Raw genomic sequence first — 24,147 nt, forward strand, 5'->3', positions numbered from 1 at the left:
ACCTTGGCCAGCACCCTGCCTCTGGGATCTGGTGTCCCTGCCTCCTTCACCCCCTTCACCTCCTTCACCTCTTGCAAGGAACTCTGAGGGGCCGGCCAGCTGACAGGTGGAATCAGCAGCCTGTGGAGGGATTTGTCAGTCCACACGTCTCGCATTTGCCTCACTCCCAGCACTTTGTCCCGGGGCCTGTTTCCCTGCCTTCTCATTCACACAACCCCTCCCTAGGCTCATCATTGTCACTGTGCAGCTTCCAGGTATCTCCTGAAAAGTTCAGGGTTCTACAGATTCTCATTCCTCAGAGCCTGGTGCTCACCAACTAGACTATGAAAATCCCACGTGCCCACCCTGTCCCTGAGCTGCTTGGAGAAGGACTTCCTGGATTATGGAGCGCTGCTAATGGGTGTGTGGCCCTGAGTTCGATCCCTCACTGCAGAAAAGAGAAGGGCCTTCTTTTCATCACTGGACCTAAGAAGAGGTGGGGAGGGGGCCTTAGGAAGAGCAGAGGGAAGGTGAAAGTGACTGTGGAGGTCATAGAAACACAGAAAGAGGAGGTGGGTGGGATGAGGAGGTGTAGTAGTTAGTTCAAGCATTTGACAGATATTTACTAAGCCCCACCAGTTCAGTCTGTGTCGGGGACCATCTCCAGCTGCAATTGCAAAAGACAAGGGGGCACCCGGATTTGAACCAGGGACCTCTTGATCTGCAGTCAAATGCTCTGCCACTGAGCTATGCCCCCTGCTGGCCCCAGGGTGCTTACTAACATCATTTCACTTTAGAAGCATGCTGTATTAACAAAGGCTATAAGTGGCTGTGATTAAATTCCAATTGATAGAAAATAAAAGGAGTTCATTGGGCCGCAACAATGAAAATATCAGACAAGAAGCTGACTGCCAAGAATTCAAATGCTATCAGAATTTACTCTTTCCTGCTTTCTTTGGTTCCTCTTAAGTCAGCCATAATGTACCAAAGCAGCCTCTCTGGGTGCAACCTGCCTCCAACATTTGTAGGCTCACATCTCCACACTTGTTTCCAGAGAGAAAAAGGCTTGAATCTGAAAAACCTAGGGAAGGACTCTAGTCAGCTTGGTCTGGGCCACGACCCAACATTGCAATCAGAGGACAGGCTACAAGCAGTAGAGCCATTTCAAGAGTGAAGTCTTGTAAGTATACACCTACTCCTATTCAGAATATGTGTCTATAGCATGGACAGGAAAGGTGGTTCTCCTGAAGAAGTCCAGGATAGCTAAGACAAGACCACAGAGGACCATCCCTGCAACCTAGTGCCTTCTCCATTGAGACCACCATGTTAAGGGAGACTATGAATCTACTGCTTCTGCTGTACAAGGTCATCAGAGCCCTACACATCCAGGTTCCCTGGTGCTTTTCATTCATCCATCCAAAAAGCACTTAGTGGGCTGGGGCTATAACTCAGTTGATAGAGTGCTTGCCTCACATGCACAAGGCCCGGGGTTCAATCCCTAGCACAATACACACACACACACACACACACACAAGCACTTAGTATGTGCCTACTATGTGCTTGGTCCTAATAACCAAATAGTTCCTGGCCTTGGAAGCAAACAGCCTAGTGGAAGTGCCTGACACAACAGGCATTATGATAATATGGTGTGTGCTAAGGGAACGTGGAGGAGAGAGCATTCATTATAAGTTTGCCTGGAGACTCAGGTAATGACCCGGCTCTTGCACTGTGAGGAGCTTACTTAATAAACAGGGAGGTGGAAAGGAATCTCAGCAAAAGTGAATCTGGTGCAGTCATGGTCCCAGCGAAAGGTGGGAGAGGAGCCTAGAGATGAGGTGACAAGGCCCAAGGGCTATTTGTAATACAGCAGGGCCCCCAGGCAGAATCAGTGAGCACTGTGAGCCCTGAGTGTGACTCCCCTGGAGAACAGGGAGCAGCAGAACTGCCAATGCACTGGCGGCAGTTTAGGGCACTGACTGCGGGCAAGAAGCGGGAGCCCAGGCCAGATGGTTTCTCTCTATTCTGGCTTTCGCTGAGTGTCCTCGTGCTTTATTCACATGCTAACCTGCTTGGGAGCTGACCTCTGTGCTCGGGGGTGTCTTCACTGTGTGTGCTCTCCAAGAAACAAGGTCTCTATTACGGGTTGAATTGTATCCCCTAAAAAGATTGGTTAAAGTCCTAACCTCTAGTCCCTGTGAATATAATCTTATTTGGAAATACGGTCTTTGCAGATGTGACCAAGTCAAGATGAGGACGTTAGGGTGATCCCTAGGACAAATATCCTTGTAAGAAGAGTACGGACACAAACATAGGATGTCATACGATGAAGGAGGTAGATTGGAGAGCCAGGGAATTCCAAGGAGGGACAGCCACCACCAGAAGCTAGGATTCTAGCAAGAAAGATTCTACCCGAAGTCTGAGGAAGCAACCTTACTGACACCTTGATTTCAGATTTTATTCTCAAGAAATGTGAGAGAATAAATGTTTGCCGTTTTGAGCCCCTAGTCTCATGGCACTATGTCCTGGAAACCCTAGGGAACTAAGACAGTTCCCATGCCCAGGGTTATGTGGGTCCTGAGTCCAGGGCAGGGACTTGGTCTGCCTCAGAGGGAACAGTGGAGAGGTCTCTTGGGGCCTCGGAACCTCCAGAAAGTACCAGCTTCTTCAGCTTCACCAACCAGCTCAGACGTGGGGCCGCTGGGATTGCTGGGGCTGTGGCCTGTCTGGCCAGGAAATAGCTTTCCCTGGAGACACTTACTCCCCAAGGTGATGGCAGGGCTGAGAAGCAAAGGAAAAACTCAACTCAGACGAGGAAAAATCGAATTGCATCCTTAGCCTGTAGAGAGCATGTGGTTCCCTCCTGAAGGGGAGAACCACCAACTCCCATGGAGTCCACAGCTCGCACACTGCACAAAGCCCAGAGGGCTCCTGTTCACCCCCACCCCCACCCACCTGCAGGAAGAAAGCAAGTGAGCAGGAGGCTGCAGCACCCTGGGAAGATGGGGGAAGGGGTGGGTCAGCAGGGCCTGTTTCTGGATGGCTGCCAGGATGGCCCAGTGGAGAGGTGTGGTCACATCCTCAAACAGTTAACTGCAGTTTCCTGTCTAGGCCTCCATCCCATCATCTCATAATGAATGAGACCCTTTAGAGCAGGGACTGGCAAACTATGGCAAACTATGGCCTGCCAGGGGTGTACAACTCTGTGAGCTAAGAATGGGTCTTACATTTTTTATTTCCCACTTTTTTGTGTGTGCTGGGGATTGAACCCAGGGCCTTGTGCATGCAAGGCAAGCACTCTACCAACTGAGCTATATCCCCAGCCCTATTTCCCACTTTTATTGGTACCTTACAGTTGTCCATAATGGTGGGATTTACTGTTACATATTCATACATGCACACATTATGATGATGTAATTTGACCAATGTCACTCCCCTGCACTTTCAGGGTTTCCATTTTTAAATGAAAGAAGATGGGACCTCCTACTGAAAGGAAAGTGACGACGACACTCAGAGCGACCAAGAGATCTTTTGGTGGTGGTGTCTGATCAACAGGAAAAAGAGGAGGGGGGGGAGGGAGTGGGGAGGGAGGGAGGAAGAGAGAGGGGAGGGGGCTTGGCAGGAGAGAGTTTTTATAGCCAAAATCTAATGGGGTCTCTGGGTCTGCAGGCTGCCTTGTTGGTGCACAGTGATTGGATCACACAGTAGTTGCTAAGGGTGTCATCTTCTGCCTTCGGGTAGACTGGGCAGGGGCTAGATGAGGGTTTCGGTGGCACCAGACCGGTGGGGGTGGAGTGTTCAGCCCACTCTGCAGCTAACACCTACAATTTTGGAAGAAATAAATGAAACAATGTTTTAATGATAGAGAGTATGTGCTCATATTAAATTCTGCTTTATAAAATTATTTTATGGCACAAGAAAATAATATGAAATTCAAAAGTCAAAGTCCTTGTCTCATTGGAACACAGCTTTGCTTGTTCTTTCTTTGTACTCTACAGCTGCTTCCCTGCTTCAAGGGCAGAGTTGAGTGGCTGTGACAGAGACTATATGGCCCTAGAATTTTTTTAAAATACATGTACAAACTGGTGTTTTTCAGAAAGCATGCTGTCTCTGGGCTTGGAGTCCAGCAACAGCTTGACAAGCCAAGCCCAGGGTTGGAGCGCAGAGCGCAGAGAGAGAGCACAGAGGCCCCCCACCCCCACCCACCTGCAGGAAGAAAGCAAGTGAGCAGGAGGCTGCAGCACCCTGGGAAGATGGGGGAAGGGGTGGGTCAGCAGGGCCTGTTTCTGGATGGCTGCCAGGATGGCCCAGTGGAGAGGTGTGGTCACATCCTCAAACAGTTAACTGCAGTTTCCTGTNCCCACCCCGCAGCTGCACCCTCCCCTGCACCTTCCCGTTTCCCAGCATCATCCGCAGCTGCAAATCCTGCTCTGTGTCTGGGCTTCATTCTCCAAGACCTCCAGGGAAACACTTCTCATTAAGATGCTGAAAGCAATCGAGTCTGACCGTCCACTAGGGTGGCGTGGGCATGCCGGAACAGCTGTTTCTGCAATGGCAATAGCTCTCATAATTAAAGAACGTAACTTTGACCCAACAATTATGCTTCTACGAACTTGGAGGGATATGAAAACATTTGTGAAATCATGTTTGTATAAAATTATTCCATGGTTACATTATTCTTCATTATAAAACATTGGAAAGAACCCAAATGTCTGTAACTTGAGGACTGGTTAAATAAATTATACAGGCAGCTATTAAGAAAATGGTGAGGGGCTGGGGGCATGGCTCAGTGGTAGAGCTCTGACTGGCCTAGCATGCGCAAAGGTCATGGGTTCAACCCCAGCACTGTGAAAAGAAACAAACAGTGGTGGTGCTATTGATGTACTGCTATGAACAGATTGCCAAGAAAGAAAGACAATACTTATAGACCATAGCATGCTACCATTAGTGGGATAAAAAAGAGAAATATATTTACTTATTTATGTGAAAACTTCTGCAAAGATACATAGGAAACTGGCAACCTTAGTTGCTTACAGGGAGGGGGCATGGATGACGGGGGGAGGACAGGAGGGAGAAGGGGTACCACTGCATATGCCCTGTTGTACCATTTGAATTTTGAACCATATAAATATTATTTTTTATACTTTATTACCTATCCAAAAAAGGAAGAATGTGTAACAAGACAAAAATCTAAGAAGTGCCACTTGTGTGACATGGTGATACCTTGTCCTTCTCACATCTGCCCCTTCCTACTGGGCTTCCATCTTCCCCTGTACATAATGATCTTTTTTTTTTTTTTTTTAGAGAGAGAGCGAGCGAGCAGGAGAGAGAATTTTGTTAATATTTATTTTTTAGTTCTCGGCAGACACAACATCTTTGTTGGTATGTGGTGCTGAGGATCGAACCCGGGCCGCACGCACGCAAGGCGGCGCGCTACCAGTTGAGCCACATCCCCAGCCCACATAATGATCTTTTAGTACAGAAAATAAATACAGAGCCAGGCACAGTGGTGCACATTTGTATTCCCAGCTGCTTGGGAGGCTGAGGTGGTAGAATCCATGAGCCCAGGAGTTCAAGACCAGCCTGGACAAGGTAGACCCCATCTCAACAACAAAAGTAAACATAAAAGTTATTGAAACACAAAATGTTTTAGAGACACTAGGAGTCTAAACATTTCCCCAACCTAGTTGTTTGTAAATTATAATAAAATACAAGACAACATACATACTGGTAACTTCTAAGCACTCTGGGTTAAATTTGCTGACACGCTGGCTCTAGCTGGAGAGTAGTCATCTGTTGACTTACAGAACACCCAGCTGAAGCAAGCACCCCAACGGCACCACTCCAGGCCTTATTTGCTTGTGTTGCTCCATCATCTAACAGAGAGTTTGCCCACGACTTGGGTTCAGCAAATAGTTCCAGAACCACAGAAGCTAGTCCTGGTCCTGGTGGAGAGCCCTCTGCAGCCCAGCAGGCAGAGGGAGACAAGCCTGGGGGCATCTGCAGGGAGCGGAGTCCGTCACCTTCTCCTGCCAGCCTGCAGCCCACTCACTCTGCCCATGAGCCACTCACCCCACCTGCTATCAGAGTTGACCAGGACTGGGTGGCTGCACATCCAAGACCCAGGTGTCAGCAGGCTTCGTTCCTCCTGAGGTTTTTCCTCACAGCTGACAGATAGCCTCCTCCTCACTGTTCTCAGGTGGCCCTTTCTTGGTGTATGTGCATCCCTGGTGTCTCTTCCTCCTCTGAGAAGGACACCAGGTCCATTCTACAGCCTCACTTTAACTTCATCACTTCTTTAAAGACCTTATCTCCAAATGGAGTTATGTTCTGAGGTGCTGAGGTTTGGGATTTTGATGACTTTGAGGGTGGGAAACACAAATTCAAGCCAACCAAACACCTAAGAAACGACTGGTTATATGTTCCTTCCCAACTCTACTCTTGGTCAATGGCACGGACTGTTTCTATACCCCCAAATTCATGTGGAAATCCTAATACTCAAAGTGCTGGTATTTGAAGGTAATTTGGCTAGATGACTATGTGATCCCCATAAGATGAGTGCTCTTATTAGAAGACAGGAAATACCAGTGCCCCCCTCACCTCCACCCACGAGGACACAGAGGGCAGCCTTCTGCTAGCCAAGAGCAGAGTCCTCATGAGGAGCCACCTGTTGGCATCTTGACCTTGGACCTGCAGCCACCAGAACTGTGAAGAACTTCCACTGGTGAAGCCACCTGGTTTTTGGCATTGTTACTGCAGCCCAAGCTGACTAATAAAGTGCACTAATTAGTTTTTTGGTTTTTTTTGGTTTAGTTTTTATAATCTACTGCTGACATTTTAAGATGAAGGCTAGAAACAAGGGACTTCCCACATATTTTGCCCTGCACATCTCTTCCAGAACAAAACCATATTTATTGACTCATCATTCCACTTCTGAGAATCTGTTTCAAAGAAATAAACTAAGCTGGGTGCAAAAGGTGTGCACCTGTAGAATTGCTTGAGCTCAGGAGTTCAAGACCAGCCTGGAAAAAAATAGTGAGACCTCTTCTAGGGAGGGGTGGGGGGAGAAACAAAGGAAAAAAGAAAGATCCACAGAAAATAATAAGTATCATCACAGTATTACTTGTAATTTAAATTTTTTTTACAAAGCCCTAACTGTCCAGTAATAGAATGGTTAACAACATTCACTCAATAGAATGCCATGTAGCCATTTTACAAGATCATTAAACTTTTATTAAGTACCTGCTAAATGCCAGGCACTGTGCTAAACAAGACAGATACAGAGATAAGAAAAACAATGCTTGCTTTCAGAGAATTTACATTGTTATTCAAAACGAGAGAGAAACCCTCTGGAGAAACCTAAATATATCTGGGAATGAACAGGAATTATAATCTAGGATCTGTGCACAATGAGATCATAGGAATATCCAAGGAGGTGAGGGCAAGGCAGAGCTTATTAAAGCAGGAAGTTGACACCCACTGTCTGGAAACAAGTTTATCAGTCAGAAAGGCTCCCCACAGGGGCTGGTTATTAGTCACAGGCAATGCTAATGGTTTCTGGGAAGTTGTCTTCACAGAAGCAGCTCATCTGGAAATGTTTCATGCTGTCAGACAGTCCGTGCACTAGTTCTTATCTCAGGTATATATGTAGAAAGGTACCGCAATACTTCTTCTCTGTCACACATGCGTGAGATCCCCTCTCATGACCTCCTGGCTCCACTGTGGTTTGTAGTTTGGGTCTGATGTGACTCCACATTGTCTTCAAGAGCCTTCACATTATCCCCTTTTGATCAAGATCTGTACCCAAAAGCATCATCACCAATAGTTTAACTTGTGGTTAGGTTTAGATTGTCCCTCAGTGCTGAGATGGACCAGTCCCAGTTGGTCTGATATGAAGCTGGGGGAAATGACCAATAGTTATGTTGATGTCAAGACAAGTCACTGTTAGCCAGTTTTGAATGACAAGGAGATTTAGAGGGAGTGGCTCTCCGGCTAAGTCTGCCTAGAATTTACTGATAGGTTTAACTTTGTTCCACAGGCACTGGCTGTCATCTCTCAGTGCTGGGCCAGCATTATTCTGTTAGAAGTTGTATTTCTACCAAAATTGACAGGCAACAGGTTTGTATTTCTACAGAAATCTGTCAGGAAGCAAAGTTTTTAAAATAATACAAAGTAATAATAATGATCCTATGATGATTCAGATTGCATAATAGTTTTTAGATCATGAACGCAAGCCTGAAGGTAACTGACTAAACAAATTGAATGATCTTAGAGAACTGGGAGAGACTTAGATATTAGGGGAAAGTAGAATTTATCATCTATTCCAATCAGGTAGAAAATAACTCAAGATCAATGAACAAAGCTACAATCTAATGAAGTTTTCATTTGAAACATAATTTTTCTGTCTTCAGTTCCCCCATAAGTGACTCCATCTTGCTATCAGCAGCTTTCACAGCATTTTAGTAGAGACACAAAACATTTATCCAATCACTCAAACATTTTGTAAGCATCTACTATATGCCAGGCACTATTCTAGGCACTGAGCAGGAACAAAATAAAAACCTAATCACATGGAGCTGACTTTCATGGAGGAGGGTAGATAATAAATGATTATAGGTCAGATGAATACCTATGAAGAAACATGAGGCAGAGTGAGGGGAATAGACAGGGCCAGGGAGGCAGGGGACAATTGCTATTTTAGGCCCAGTGATCAGGGATGACATGTGAAAAACCACTTAAAGTGCCTAGGGAGCGAGCTGTGTAAACATATGGGGGTGGGGGCTTCTGGGTGGGCCCAGAGGCAGAAGCATGGCTGAGCATGGCCAGGTAAAGAGGATGATCCCTTCATCCTGATCACAAGAGGGCCCTGGCTGGGCAGCACAGACTAGAGAACTGCACAAGCTCTTGCTGTTGTGTGACATTGGATGCCGTGGGGAGGGTGGGTGGTAGCAGATGGGCTTGAGGGGGGCGGGCTGGTAGTTGAGGACTTAGGACATTATTCACACCATGGGGAGTCAACGAATATTCAAGCTGGCGGTAACACCGTCCCCTTTCACTCCAACCCATCATTCTGATAGATACATAAAGGAGGGAAGAGAGTGGGCAAATTTATGAGAAGCACTTAAACATGGAAGGTGGGATACTTAATTGCTTATATTTTATATGTGCATGTACAAAAACACGAGCAGAAAAGGCTAGAAGAAATGACATCAAAATTACAGTAGTGGGCTGGGGTCGTGGCTCAGTGGCAGAGCGCTCGCCTAGCACTTATAAGGCACTGGGTTTGATCCTTAACATCACATGAAAATGAAATAAAGACATTGTGTGTCCAATAAAACTGAAAAAAAAAAAGAAGAACAGGCACTCTGCTGGGCACAGTAGCACACACCTGTAATCCCAGCAGCGGGAGGCTAAGGCAGGATCTCAAGTTCAAAGCCAGCATCAGCAAAAGCAAGGTGCTAAGCAACTCAGTGAGACCCTGTCTCTAAATAAAATACATAATAGGGCTGGGGATGTGGCTCAGAGGTAGAGGGCCTCTGAGTTCAATCCCAAGTGGCCCCCACCCCCCCCCAAAAAAAAAAAGAGAGAGAGAGAGAGAGAGAGAGAACACTTCGTCTGAAACTTTATTTGGCAGTGCTTGGAACAGGTGAAGCAAAAACCTTTCAAACACCATTAGGACCACTTTGTGGGCATGGACCTGTGCAGTAGCACAGCCCTCAATGAAGGGCCTACATTTGGCTTAGTTCTCTACCGTCACCATCTTGAAACTTGAAATCTTAAACTTGTATCTCTTCTCCAGATGTGCCTCTAGAACCTCACTTACCCCAGGCCAATGACCAGTCACACCTTAGAAATGATTTATGTGCCAAAGAAATGTGGGACCTTTACCTCTCTAGGGACAAAGTACCACAAACCAGGGAGCTTGCAACAATGGAAATGTATTCTCCCACAGTTCTGGATGCCAGAGGTCTGAAATCAAGGTGTCAACAGGGTCATGCCCTATGAAGGCTTGAGGAAACAATCTGTTCTGGTCATCCTCTTAGTTTCTGGACTGGCTGGCAATCACTGTCATTCTATGGCTGGTAGACACATCACTCAAACTCATTCCATTGTCACATGATTGCCCACGTGTCTGCATCTTCATGTTTTCTCTTCTTAGAGGGATACCAGTCTTACTGGATTAAGTCTCTTCCTACTCCAGTATAACTTCATCTTACTGAGACCTCAATTATATCCACAAAGACCTTATCTCCAACCTAAGTTACAATCAAGATCCTGTACTAGGACAGAACATATCTTTCAGTGACATAATTCAACCCACAACAATGTGCCATCAACAATTGGAGCCAACCACTTGGGTGGAGATCATCAGGGAGGGGGTAACTATAAGGCTGGATAGGAGGAACTCTTGACATGACACCCCCACCCATGACTTGGGATTCTACCTTCCAGCAAGGAGACCTGGGACCAGTCTTAATTATTTGCTGAAATGGCTCCTTAAAATTTGGCCATGAAGACAGCCTAAAGTAAAAGGAGTGGAAAGTTTAGAAAGGTATAGTAACAAGGAAGGAATCCAGAAGCTTTGGGGAGGAAGGTGTCTTACTCAGCCCTGGCTGCCATAGACTGCAGAGCCTAGACAATAGGAATTTACTTCCCACAGTTCTGGAAGCTAAAGGCTGAGATCACATTGCTACACAGTTGCGTCCTGCTGAGGCCTCTTCTTCTGTCTTGCAGACCTTCTCATCCTGTCCCCACCTGGCACAGTTCTGATCTCTTCCTATAAGGCCATTAATCCTACAGTGGGGACCCCATCCTTGTGATCTCATCTAAACCTAATCACCTCATCCAAAGGCCCCATCTCCAAAAACTACACTGGAAGTTTGGGCTTTTAACACATGAACTTGAAGACACAATTCAGTCCACAACAGAATGTTAGATGAATTTACTATGTGAGCCCAGAGAACCCACTACCTTTACTGTCTGAAGGTCCAGAGAACCCACCCTGCAGTCAGTAAGTATGCACTTAAGGCCAGCGAGGGTTATTGTTGTCTGCAGCCTGGAGCTGGTGGTAGGAGTTGCTGCCACAGAAATGAACTTCCTGGTGCCAAAAGAAACAATGGGATTCCAGATGGAAGAGGCAGAGTCAAACTCAAGAGCAGTCCTGGGTTGCAATTATTGGTAGCCCATGCTGACAGAACCCAATGCTGTTGCTGGTTCACTTTTATACATTTAGGCTCTTTGTCTAAAAATAAATCTTCTGACCTAGCATTATCAAGAATAAACGAGTGACAAACATTCAGCCACCGAGCTAGCAACCAATTCTTAAAAGGACACCTGACACACATGTATTTTTCCCAACTTAGGGACATGTCTCTCATGGGACACACTTAACATCCTGCATTAGTAACAGAGTCAAAATGAAATGGGTGTGTTTTTTTTCCCTTGCTTAGTGAAACAGAAAATAAAGGTGTGTCTTACAATTGATGGATTTTAGATTTGATGACATAGTAATGTATAAAAATTATTCAAGGTGGGAAATGGTAAAGCAGTGCTAAACTTTGCATTTCAGGTCCACAGCATTATAATTGGGCATCGTGCCACATGTGGGTCCACTCATTCACCCCACAGACACAAGGCTTTCCATGCACAGACCCAGGGCTAAATGCTGAGGCCCCGCCCTCCATGCCCACTTCCACTCTGCCTTCCTTTGGAACCCTGTCCTGGACTGTTGTCCATCTGGGACTTTTCTTCAGAACTTCAAAATAGAAGCACAGTTGAAAATAACTGTAATTCACCACTGCTCACCAGAACCCGAAGTCAAAAGAGTTACAACATCACAAATAAGAATGATGTCCAGCAGAGTCAGGAGGGGAGGGGCTTACAATCCCTCATACACGTCTTTACAGAGGTTTTAAAATTGTGGTAAATTTAGAACTCTCCAAAAACCCAACACCAGATGGAGACATGGAAGCCAGAGAGCAGTACAGGAGCTGCCACACTCGCCTGAGTGCAGCCTCTCAGAGTTCAACCACCTCTGCTCCCATGCACCCCAAAGTGAGTCCTCAGGAACACACATGCCTACATTCCAAGTACTGGGGATTTGGGGATTAGGGGATAATCTGACAGCTGAGGCTTAGAATCCCAGGGGATCTTGGAATCCAGTTTGGGCTGAGATCTCCCATAGTTGGGGTGAACCTTATCAAAATGACAGGGCCCCAAACTGGCCAGCTATGCATAAGGTCCTACCTGAAAAGCCCATGTTGCTGGCCTAAATTGTTGAGATGGAGACTAACCAGGGATTCTTCAGCTGCTGCCAGACCACATACACTTTCCTCCTTCCTTCCTTCCAACTTTCAGTGCTTCTGCAACATTCACTATGCCCATGCCACATGCTGGAATTTATGCCCCCCTACCCCCAGTGCCACAGATGGGAGATATCCCTCCTAGTCCCAGCGAAGAACAAGGCCTTGGTTTTTGTATTCATCCCCAGTGAGGCACAGGTTGGAGCTTTGCCTGCCAGCTCCAGCAACAACTTAAAGGCAAACTTTACACCAGCCAAACAGGACCTCATGGGGCCCAAAATGGCCACGTATGAGCTCTGAGCCAGAGAGCCCAGCCCTTCTGGGCCATCCTGGCCCATAAAGTTGCCTTTCCAGGTTGAAGGGAGCAGGAAGTTGGGAGCCACAGAAAACTCCCATGAATTTTACAATAACTCACCAAGGCTCTTGGTTCTGCACCTGATGGACGCTTGGACCCAGCTTATAAAGGGAGGCTAGGTCAGGCCTGGACACCACCTGAGGAAACACGTTAGAAACTGCCCAGTTAGTGTGCAGGGAAGCCTAGGGCTACACCAGGAGAGGGCAAGCCCACACTCCCCTACAAAGCACTGAGCACTACCTTGGAAGTAGGTCTTCCAATTTCACTCCCTTCCTGGAGAGGTCCAAGTAAGCCACTCCCTCCCCACCCAAACAGTCCCTCCCTACAGAGGGCCCTGCCTCCAGTCCCCCACATAGCCTCCTTGCAGCAAGAAGTCTTCTGGGCACTTTGTCTACTCAGTCCCTGGAAGAACAGCCCCCCAGGCAAGTCCTACCGGGCAGCACCATACACTCCACAGAACCAACATGCTCCCCTTAAGAGCGGTAGCTTGGATCCAAGGGGCACTCAGGATCTCTGTGTCCTCAGTAGTCACCTTAGGGAACTCTCTGGGTGCTACCCGGCATTCTCCATCTTCACACTAGAAAGAAAACTATGCAGGGACCCTCGCAAATCTTCCTGATCACTGCCACTCAGCTGACTGCCCCCAGGGTGCACCCTGTGGTCCCACTCAGTTCCAATATCCTCGGATCTGGGTGGAACAGAAGGGTCACTGGGGGACCTTCCCCATGGTGCACCTCTAAGGAGGCCTGTGGGTGGCTCAGGATTTGGAGAGCCTCTCTCCCAAGCTGTACAAGCAGAGGACGAATGGCTGGCATGGCTGCCCTGGTGGCGCATGAGCCATGAGCGACAGCTGAAGCTCTTGCCACACTGGCCACAGGTAAAGCGCTTCTCCTGTGAGTGGCCACGCAGGTGCTGCAGAAAGGTGGGCTTGTGTGCAAAGCACATGCCACACTGGGTGCACTGGAAGGCGTGCTCCCCGGAGTGCACGCTCTGGTGCACAGTCAGGTTGGCCAGGCGTGTGAATCGCTTGTCACACTGTGTACATGGGAAGGGCTTCTCACCCGTGTGTGTACGACGATGCTCCACCAGTGTGGACAGACGGCCGAAACATCGACCACACTGCGTGCATGGGAACGGCCGCTCGCCAGTGTGTGTGCGACGGTGTTCCAGCAGCGTGGACAGGCGGCCAAAGCGCTTCTCGCACTCGGCGCACTCATATGGCTTCTCCCCAGTGTGCGTGCGGTAGTGTGTGGTGAGCGTCGACTGATGAACAAAGCTCTTGCCACACTGGGCACAGGTGTAGGCACGCTGGGCTGTGTGCGCACTGCTGTGGCTGGTGAAGGCAGCCTGCTGCGGCAGGCTCTTGGGACACAGAACACAGGTGAAGGGCTGGGGGTCGTGGTGTGAGCGCGCCTGCTGTGCACTGCATGTCATGGGGCTGTTGCTGAAGTTCTGGGCATGCTCAGCACAGGGCCAGCACTGCTCTGGCACAGCCTGGCTCTGGGGACCTGGAGGGCAGGAGGTCATCTCTTTTTCCCTTGTGGCATGAGGCAGATCTCCACAAGTGCCCCCCTGCACGTCCTCCTTGCCAGTTCCCCCTTCAGCTGCCCAGGCTGGCTTCAGGACCTCGGACTCCCCATCCAGGCTGTTCTTCTCTTTGCTGGCTAGCCAGGTCTGTGCTAGGAAGGGACAAAGCAAGTGAGTCATCTCTGGAACCCTCGTCCTTTGCTCTCCTGTCCTCAGTAGCCCCCGGTTGCCTCCACTCTGGACCCAGCCAATCAGTACTCATGGGGGCCAAAGTGGCTACTTGTGAGCTCTGAGCCAGAGAGCCCAGCCCTTCTGGGCTGATCTCCCACCTGCCTTCTGCAGATTTCCCACACCAAGCTATTCTATCAAATGTCACCTGAATGCCCTGTTCATCCCAGCTCTGTTCCTCAAGAGTCCTCTCCACCTACAAGGCCTCTTTCTCTCACCACACTTCAAGCCTTCTCAGTCTGTGCTCGCCCAGGAGCCTCCCAAGACCAACGCAGTGATATTTTCCCCTGGAAGCACCTTGTCCATGCCACACATGGCCACAGGACGTCCTGTCTGCCACAGCTCAACTGCAGCACATCTTTGCCTGCACATTATTAAGCAGATGTACTTTTTCTTAGGAAAATTTCCATCATTTTCACAAAATCCCAAAGGGCTCTCTGGCTCTCTTCCTCTTCTTTCTTTATACTGTTTATCTGTATTAACCGTCTCTCTCCTCCTAATTGTTTAAGTTTCTTGTGGGGACAAGGGGAATCTACATCTTATGCATTGATGAGTCCCTTTGGGCCTAGCACCACACTAGCTAGTTTGTAAAATGAAGTTAGAAAACATTTTCAGGAATAAAAGGAGAATGAGTTCATGCAACTCTACAAGACGACACCCCCAGCAAACAGATGAGGCCACAGAGATACAACACAATACGGGCTGACTGACACTGCCTCCCCTTCAGGACACTCCTGCAGGAGAAGGCTCTGCTGGAGGTGCTTGGAGGCTCCCCTCAGGACCCACGGTCCAAGACCCAGGGATGCAGCTTGCAGCCCTGCCCTCTGAGCCTTACCTGAGCACGGGAGTGCAGGGTGTGCAGTGGTCGTCTCCTGCAGGTTCCTCCCACATTCTTCTTCCTCTTGCTTGATCCAGGGCAGACTGCCTGGGGGAGATCCCAGCTGTTCTGTTTCTAAGGGAGAGGGGATAAGGTCCTGAGGGCATCAGAGGTCATGGGGCTTCTCTCCTTTCACAGTCACAGTCTGGGACCAGCCATCAGCAGGCACTACCAGCAGAACTACAGGTCCCAGTAAGAGCAGAGCAGACACAGGATTTTTAGGAACACTAACAAGTACTATAGCAGGGAGTCGGGAGAACTGGGGTTGCATGGCCTGTGACTGGCTGGCTAAAGGCTGTGACCAGGTGGCCAGCAGCCTTCCACCACCACCTGCCTTCCACCTGTAGTAACAGAGTGCCTGGTGTTTGGCTGGGCCCATGGAACAGCAGAATAAAGACCATATTTCTGGGCCTTCCCTGCCAGCAGACAACAAATGGGACGAGAGGGACTCTGCTCCTCTAGTTACATGAACTCTGACAACTTTATCTAAACAGGAGGAACCAAGGCTGTAACATTTTTAAATGTGCTACTTTTAAACAGAGAGAGCATCCCCTTCCCCTCTTGCTGCTGCTTCACCCATTTTCTCCCATTGTCCCAGACATGAAACACTTAAATTGGGAAACAAATACACCACTTACAGTAACATCAAAATACTTATTATTTTTGCAGAACTGAAAACTTGTGAATTTAATGGGTTAATGGCTGAGACATGGCAGTGAGCCCTGGGGACAAGACCCACCCTAGGAAAGGTGGAGCAACAAGCTGGAAGGAACTTGGGCCTGTGACTCTGACCTGTCAGGAGCTAGAAACCAATCACTATCTTATTTAAGCTAGGATCTCATTGTTTAGGTTCAGTTTTTTTCCGGTCTCCATTTTAGAAGCCTTCAAAACACAATGTCCTTCAGGGGCCACGAGAGCTCACCAATCTCTAAGGCCTGCCTTAAAAATAGAATAATTACTGCTCCTTCTTCCTACTCTGAGTTTGATATGGGTTAAACATAATTTTTTATTAAATAAATGAATGAGTGGGTAACATTACAAGCCACCAACATCCACATCACTCAGTTATGTGCCAGGTTTTATATTCAGGGGCACACATGGTCCCTTTCTGTTGTACTGAGGCACCTCTGATCCAATCACCTGAGAAGATGCCAGCCCAGCCACACATGCCTAACTGCCACATGCCAAGCTGGCCCCACAATTAACAAGGGCCCTGGAAACCATGTTCCTAGCAGGTTCCCAGCAGCCCAGTCTTCAGAGAAGGAAGCGGATCAAATGTATCAACACAAAAAGATCCTTAACATAAACCGTTGAATGAAAACAGCATAGTATATCTGTTTTAAAACCCTATATTTTTCTACATTACATGTATATATGTAAGAGCATAAAAAAAAAAAAGCCTAAAAGGTCTTATACCAAAATGATCACGGTGGCTATCAGGATCAGGCAGGTGGCCCTTCCACTTCGCACGCAATCTCTGCACTGCTTAGTGAGAATGTATTCCTGTAAGAATGCATATGCACTATTCCTGTAAGAATTCATCTGCATCATCAAAACATAAACACTCTCAAAGGTTAGAGGCTGGCCAGTTTCTGATGAGGGGATCTCTGCAGCCTGCTTCTCAAAATTCTGACTGCATCCATATCACCTGAGGAACAGGTTGAAACTGCGGTGACCAGATCTAGAGGATTCTGTTCACATCTTTCCCGGAATTCTGATAGAAGGAGCCCGTGTGTGTAAAATTCTAGAAAATAAAGCAGACTCACACCCACATAACCTAGGCCCACAGCTCCTAGGAACAAGCCCCTGGAGGAAGCAAAGCTCTTTCCAGATGAAAGTAGAAAAGCTTAGAGAGTGGAGTGCAAGAAAGTGCTAATGCTAAGACAGCAGTGACCCAGGACACTGAGGACACCTTCTTTCATTTCCTGATGCTTACTCTAACTTCATTCCAGAGCAAGCCCCAGCTCCATGGGGGAGCTGTAGGCACCTCCAGGGGCACCTCTAGAGACATGTAGGCCAGGTCCAGCCCGCTCTGCATCTGCCTGGGAGCAGCACAGTCTCTGAATGAGCCCTGGTCCTGCCCACATCTGCAGAGGGTACCAAATCCCCTCCAGGTGGAGGGAGTGCCACCTGGATCTTGCAGTAGAGCCACTGCCCACTCAGCATTCACTCACAGCTCCCCAGCATGCCTGCCACATGGCCTGGCCCCTGACTTGGCTCACTCTCTCTGCAATGCCCCACTCCCTGCAGGGGTCCAAAAACACTTTTTAGCCTCAGGCCTACATGCCAGCCACTCAGTACCCATGTTACCACCTTCCTTCCTTCTTCCTTGTTCTAGGGTGACTCTGTGACTTAATTTACCTACTCAGAGAGTCTGCTTCAAAACAAAGCCTTTTTCCCAAAATAAAGCACAAGATTCCAAAAGCAAGGAGTGGTTTCTAGGCGTGATCCTTTGTGTTTTGAGTGAACAGAGTTCCCATCCCAATGACCTGAGCAGTTTCCCTTTCCCCTGTTCTGTTTCTGAATGTCATTTGAAGAAAGGATTCCTCACCTTAAAAAAAAAAAAAAAAAAAAAAAAGCAAGCAAGCTTTGAAATCTGCATTTGATCCACTACTATCTGAAAAATAAAGAAAACTGAGCTCCTTATCTGGCTCACTGTTCATTTGGTAATTACTCATTATTTATTATCTAAGTATATGCCAGGCACTATGTTAAATGCCATAAGGGGACATTATAGTAATACTCAGTCCTTTCCTGAGGACAGTGCTGCCTGGAGGAAGCTCAAGATGAAGCCTGCTCCTCAGCAGGGAGAGCAGGTGCCAAGGGCCATGGGGACAGATATGGCATCCAAGGTTTCAGAGAAGATCCTGCAGGCACTGTAACAGCCTCCTGATTCTTGGGTTACTAGGTATATACTCTGCCCTCAGCCTGTCCCCACAGCTCTCATAGAGTGGTTTCAGGCCATGGTGATGGCTCCAAGGGGACATTCAGGAGACATTTAATGCCTCCACATTTTCCAGGCATTACCAGGATCTGCCCGACGGTGGGCTGTGGCGTGCAGCAGCTCATTTCCCTGCTCTGCTTCTGTATTCACGTGGGGATTACTGACACTTGTTCCAGGTAAAACCAGGTAGGCACAGGCCCGCACCCCGGGAACTCACCAGTGCCTGGGCTCTTGCTGCCCTCTGCACTGGGCAGGCTGTGGCTGCCCACCTCATCTCCCCTCTCCACTGGGGTCACGTGCTCTGGTCTGGTGTCTGTGGGGAGAAGAAGGTAGTGACAGGACTCTCCTCTGTGGGCTGAGAGCAAGACCCACTTGCTCCCTCTTCAAGAAGTATATGGTGTGGGGTGTTGGGACATTGGATGGAATGGGATGAGGCCTCCCAGCCAGAAGTGTGAGCAATAAGAACAGGAAGAAAGGCTTCTATTATGTCCCTCAGTCAGGAGAAGCACAAGGTCACCTGATCCAGCTACCTCATGTGACACTGTGGGAAACTGAGGTCCAGGATGGGGAGCCAGTTAAACATGGTAGTCAGCTGCTGCCTTTCTTCCACATGCTCACTCCTGCCCCCTTAGCCAAGCACCATCTCTCACTTAGCATTCCTGCAGTACACTGGCACCCTCTTCTAAAAAAGGAAGCTTTGTGCTAGGAAAGGGAAGCAAAGTATTCTTTCCTGGGTTTCAACCTCCCAAGAGGCAAGAGGGGACAAATAGCCAACTCTTCACTTGCCCAAAGCAATGAGAGAATTCAGGTGTATAAGCAGGGTGGCAGGGGAGTAGGGGAGCCACAACCATCTAGGCCTAACCAAGTCTCACCCAGGCCCCTATGCACACCAGCCTGGAGGACTCAAGGGTTAGGACTGGCCCTCATTTTCTGGACCCAGAACACCTTTTAAAGCATGCTGACAATTAATTCTGCATTCAGCAGGAGCTTTCTAAGAACTCCAGAGTTCAGAGCATAGTTCAGGGAGTCCTAGGGGAATAAACATAAGTAGGGAGGTCGTAGTTCACTCCCCAGAAGTGAACTATGCCTGTAAGAGCAGCCTCTGAGTCACATGAAGGGCTGGTCAGTGAGGAGCAGATGCCAGTCCCTATTTTTCCTCCCTGAGGTCTTGGAAAAGCCATTCAACCTTGCTGTGTTTCACTGCATAAGACCCAAAAACGGGAAGCAAGGACACTACCTACCTGCGAAGGCAGAGGATGATCCCACCCTGGCCCCTCACCTGGAGAGCCCAGAGTCTTGCAGCTTTCCTTTGCCACTTGCTTGCAGAGCGCCTTCTTCCGCTCTTGTAAGCTACCCTTCTGCTGCTCTGAGAAACACATGGCCACCTCTTCAGTTGCCATGGGCACCTGGAAGTACAAGTCCCCCAGGCCCACAGTGAATTACCACCACTTCAGGGAACAGCTACAACCAGCTGTAGTTTCCTCTCCCTTCTCCCCAACCAGAGGGCACAGCTGGTCAAACCACTAGGCAAATGCCAGCTCCTCTCCATCATATTTGCTTTGGACAATGGGCAGAACCGGTGGCTAAGGGACTCGGAGTCAGGGCTCTTAGGGTCTACTCCTCTTTTCTTTTCCTTTTTTGTTGGCTTGGTAGTTTTTTTTTTTTTTTTTTTTTTTTTNTTTTTTTTTTTTTTTTTTTTTTTTTTTTTTTTAAATATATTATATATATTTTCAGAAGCAGCAGGTTTTTTTAATCAATCTAATTATTTTTTTATTTATATGACAGCAGAATGCATTACGATTCTTATTATACATATAGAGCAAAATTTTTCATATGTCTGGTTGTTCAACTCCTCTTTTCTAGGCACAAATGTATCTTATTCCATGTGGCTTTCATGGAAGGACTTTCGGTGACTTCCCCTACTTGGGCCAGTCTTACTCTCAGAGGTCGTTCTGGGATAAGACAAGTCTTTCTTTTTTGGGGATGAGGGTTTGAACCCACGGGTGTTTAACCATTGAGCCACATCCCCAACCCCCCCCACCTTTTTAAAATCTTTTTTTGGTTGTTGATGGACTTTTATTTTATTCATTTATTTATATGCAGTGCTGAGAATCAAATCCAGTGCCTCACACATGCTAGGCAAGTGTTCTACCACAACCACGGCACCCCCGACCCAGCCTTTTTTTTTCATATATAATTTTGAGATAGATAGGGCCTCACTAAATTGCTCAGGACTCAGTTAAGTTGCTGAGGCTGGCTTTGTACTTACTGTCCTCCTGCCAGAGCCTTCCAAGTCATTGGGATTGCAGGGGTGCACCACCACACCCAGCTAAGACATACAACTCTTACTGTACAACAAAATCCCTCCTAATAAACCCATTCCATCTGCCAACACAGACATCTTATTGGTGTCACAATTTCCTTCTGATGTTTTTAAGACCCTTAAAGTCCATGGTTGACTAGCATTAGGTGCCAAGAAATCAGGCTTCAGCAGTCAAGGGGCCCCTCTGCGCTTTGCCTGTGAGGACCCTACTGACTCAGTTCCTGTACCTTGGGTGCCTCCCCTTTGCTGCCAGGGGGCAGCTGCAGGATCCAAGAGCTCCCATTGCGCAGCAGGTTCTCCAGGTTCTCCAGCCGCCGCTGCAGCAGCCCGTACTCCTGCAGCAGGGTCCCCAGCACGGCCCACTTGCCCTCTAGGTGGTTGCTGAACTCCACAGTTGTCTTCTCATAGTCAGCCAGCTTCTTCTCAGCTATCCCTGTTCTCACTTCGAGGCCTTGAAGCTGGACAGCCTGGGATTCTATCTTCTTCTCCACAGCCTGAACAGCAGCCAGGATGGCCAGAAGGGAGATCTCTGCAGACTGAATCTGGGCCTCTCGCTGGAGGTTACTCCCCAGGTGCCAATCCTACAACCAGACACAAGAATGTGAGCCAGGTGCCAAAAGAGGAATCAATGCCATTCCCAGATACAAGAAATTTAAGGTTCTCTGGAATGGGGGAAACTTCTCCCAGGTGCCAGAAGCCCTTTCTGGTTAGACCACCAAACAGACCCAACCTGACAAATGGTCAAGTCAGCAGACATTAGAATCCACAGAGCCTTTGTGTGAAGAATCTTGAACCATAACTAGGAGCAATAGAAAATAAAATAGCAAGCAATATCATCACAAACAGTACAATGGATTCCAATACTAGTCCTTCTATGGAGTTTTATTAATTTAGCCAATTACTTAATTACTTTTTTTTTTTTTCCTACTGGGAATTGAACCCAGAGGGGCTTAACCACCGAGCCACATCCCAACCCCTTTTTATATTATTATTTAGGGGGCTGAAATCACTGCCTCACCTGCTCCTCAAATACACGACACCCTCACCTCCCATACTATGCTCAGAGGTCAGGAAAGACTGTTGTTCTGACTTTGATAATCCTGAAGGCCTTTCCACCTGATATCTGCCGGTGTGTGATTTCCTACCCTACCTAGGAAACTGGGTGCTTGTAGCCCAGGCGCCTAGTAGACCAGACCAGCCCTCAAGGTAATTGTTACCACACTGGGAGGCCATACCCAGCTGCCAGGGATCAGGGACCAGAAAAAGACAAATGATAGCACCTTAGAGTAGTCAGAATAAGGAAATAGTCAAAAAAAATAACCTGCCCACAGAAGGTGAACACTGTATCATGCGTTACTAGAAATAACAAAATAAAAATCCCAGGAATGCCTTAGTGGGGGTAGGGGGCAGCTAAGGTATAATGGCAGCACTCCTGGAATGGAGCTCTACTAGACCTTGAACCAACTTCTAACCTATCATCGGAATCATGCACAACCGGAGGTGAATCCCTTCTCTAGGGTTCTATTTTCTCACTTTTAGGGACACCATAGCTCTGCTACCTCCTAAGGGGATGGTGTGGATGGAATGCACTAGAGTTATGGAAAAGCACTCAGGATGTATAACAACATATAGCATACTATTAAAAACAGGTCATGGACCAAGTCCTCTTCCCAAACACAACTCAGTAAAGTGTCCCACACGTACAAACTACTAGTCACCAGGCATTTGTCCCTTCCTTCCACCTTTTACAGCACAAGGGGCCATCCCTTAGTCTGGGCCCTGACCCATACAACACAGTGTAGCCAGGAGAAGGCAGATCGTCTTCACAGATTTGGGGCAAACATCCTTATCTCTCTACAGTGACCGGCCACAAATTTGACATTTAGGAATGTCAATAAAATTTCTGCAAAGCTATTGCTACCAGGAGATGTCCTCTATCTTCTGAGACACAAAAAAACACAACAGTTTATTCACACCAGTCACGGAGGGCCTAGGTCAAACCTGAGCCTAAAACACTAACCATGCATAATACGTGCATAATGCAAATCTATTCCCAGTAACTGTATTAGGGACTTCCCAGGGAATCTTGGAAAACAAGGGCAAGCTCCAGCAGGAATTATCCTGACTGGAGCTCAGGTCTGGAAGACCTTCATGGTACTCTCAAGGTAGGGATAAGATTGGCTCCCAGGAGGATGTGAGGGCCTGATGAGACAAATATACCCTCCCCAGATGGTGGCACTAGACCTGGTGAAGCCAGATTTACAGTTAGGTAGTTAGTTAAATCGGGTCTAATATCCAATAAGATAAAGAAAATGGAGACCATTACCAGAATGGAATCCAGGAAAGCAGAGCAGCACTAGGGGAAATTGAAATATTAATGTCCCCAAGGCCTGGAACCCCATCCTAAAGAATTGTTAATGAAGCATCTCCCAGCAAACAGAGAGGTACTAATCAAAAACCACCCCAGGCCCTTCCAGCCTAGATTACTCCTTCAGCCCACCAAATCTCCCACCTGCATTCTATCACTGCAAGAAAAAGGGAAACAAAAGACATGAATGTGGGAAGACAGACTAAAAGAAGACGTTCGCTATAAAAAAGGGAAGACCTTCCCCCACTTCCACGGATTCCGCCTTTCGGGTCCCCTTCTTCCTCCGGGGAGAAGTCTTTTCTGCTGTCCTTTAGTAAAGCCTTCTGCTTTCCACTCTCCACTTTCCTCCGCGTGCTTCTCTGGTGCTATACTTCAGCATTGGGGAAGCAAGGACTTGTCACCAGTAAACAGCGGTAACACTAGCTTGGAAAAAAGATTAGATAATGGGGTGGAAAGTCCCTCAGAGATGGTCAATCGTGGTGGGGGTGGGGGGCTGGTCCCTAAAGGACACGTCCAGGAAAAGAAGCCTTGGAGAGCCTTGGGAGTGAGGACACCCACATTCCCTCCCCCCACACCTGGTCCCACAGAGCCAGCGCACCGGACCTCAGGCATCTCGTGGTTAAATCCGAGTGCTCTATTCTTTACACGAGGAAACTGGGGTCAAGCAGAAGGGACTTTATCTGTGGCCCTACGCATCCTTCCCACTACGGAAGGTGGCAGGGCCGGTAGGACATCCTGACGAATTCAGGACTCGGCTCCAAGCCCCCACATCCACTTTGAGGGGCGTCCTTACCGGAGCCGCCTGGGCCATGGTCCTGCGCTGTATAGTCAGGCTCGGAAGTCACTGTCGCCCGCTGCGCGTGGCCCCACACAGGCCGGCCCGCCCGGTCCTCTCCGCTGGCGCGTGAGCTGGGCCCTGCCTTCGCCACACAGACCCGGCACCGCGGAGCCACAAACGTTCCTAGACGCAAGGTAGAAAGCCAGGTCCGAGCAGGAGCGCCGCTTTCCAGGCACCCGGCCGCAGAGCCACAAGCTGGGTCCCGCCTCCACGCAGAGCTGGCTCCCCATTGGCCGACCTGAGAGGCTCCACCCCCAGCCTGCGTGCGTAAGGCCCCTGCGGCCCGGAGTCTGCGCCTCATTGGCTGGCCGGGAAGCTCGTCCCGCAGCTTGCGCCCCGGCCTTGCGCGCGAGGGCAGGTGTGAGTGTGGGGTGCAGGGGCTGCCCTTACCCGGGCCAGACAACCCACG

General features: G+C 48.4%; 1 protein-coding gene and 1 non-coding gene across 4 annotated transcripts; both read right to left on the reverse strand.

The window, feature by feature from the left end:
- Positions 1-664: 664 nt before the first annotated feature.
- Positions 665-736, reverse strand: Trnac-gca. The gene has a single exon. It is a non-coding gene; the product is annotated as a tRNA-Cys (tRNA).
- Positions 737-9,583: 8,847 nt separating this feature from the next.
- LOC107148966 (zinc finger protein 282-like) lies at positions 9,584-24,104 on the reverse strand. 3 transcript variants are annotated; one of them, XM_015493723.2, is made up of 6 exons: positions 23,694-23,829; positions 20,760-21,113; positions 19,489-19,615; positions 18,427-18,522; positions 15,224-15,340; positions 9,584-14,312 (listed from the first exon to the last, which is right to left on the reverse strand). In XM_015493723.2, the coding sequence occupies exons 1-6, from the start codon at positions 23,709-23,711 to the stop codon at positions 13,186-13,188; spliced, it is 1,839 nt and encodes a 612-aa protein (XP_015349209.1). In that variant the 5' UTR covers positions 23,712-23,829; the 3' UTR covers positions 9,584-13,185. The 3 variants fall into 3 exon arrangements, with proteins under 3 accessions (XP_015349209.1, XP_048642701.1, XP_048642702.1); XM_048786744.1 differs by lacking the exon at positions 18,427-18,522 and having other exon boundaries at positions 23,694-24,104; XM_048786745.1 differs by lacking the exons at positions 18,427-18,522; positions 23,694-23,829 and having other exon boundaries at positions 9,584-14,307; positions 20,760-20,951.
- Between the last annotated feature and the right edge of the window lie 43 nt (positions 24,105-24,147).

This window comes from Marmota marmota, unplaced genomic scaffold (genome assembly GCF_001458135.2).
Source record: "Marmota marmota marmota unplaced genomic scaffold, marMar, whole genome shotgun sequence".
In the NCBI taxonomy this organism is placed as follows: domain Eukaryota; kingdom Metazoa; phylum Chordata; class Mammalia; order Rodentia; family Sciuridae; genus Marmota; species Marmota marmota.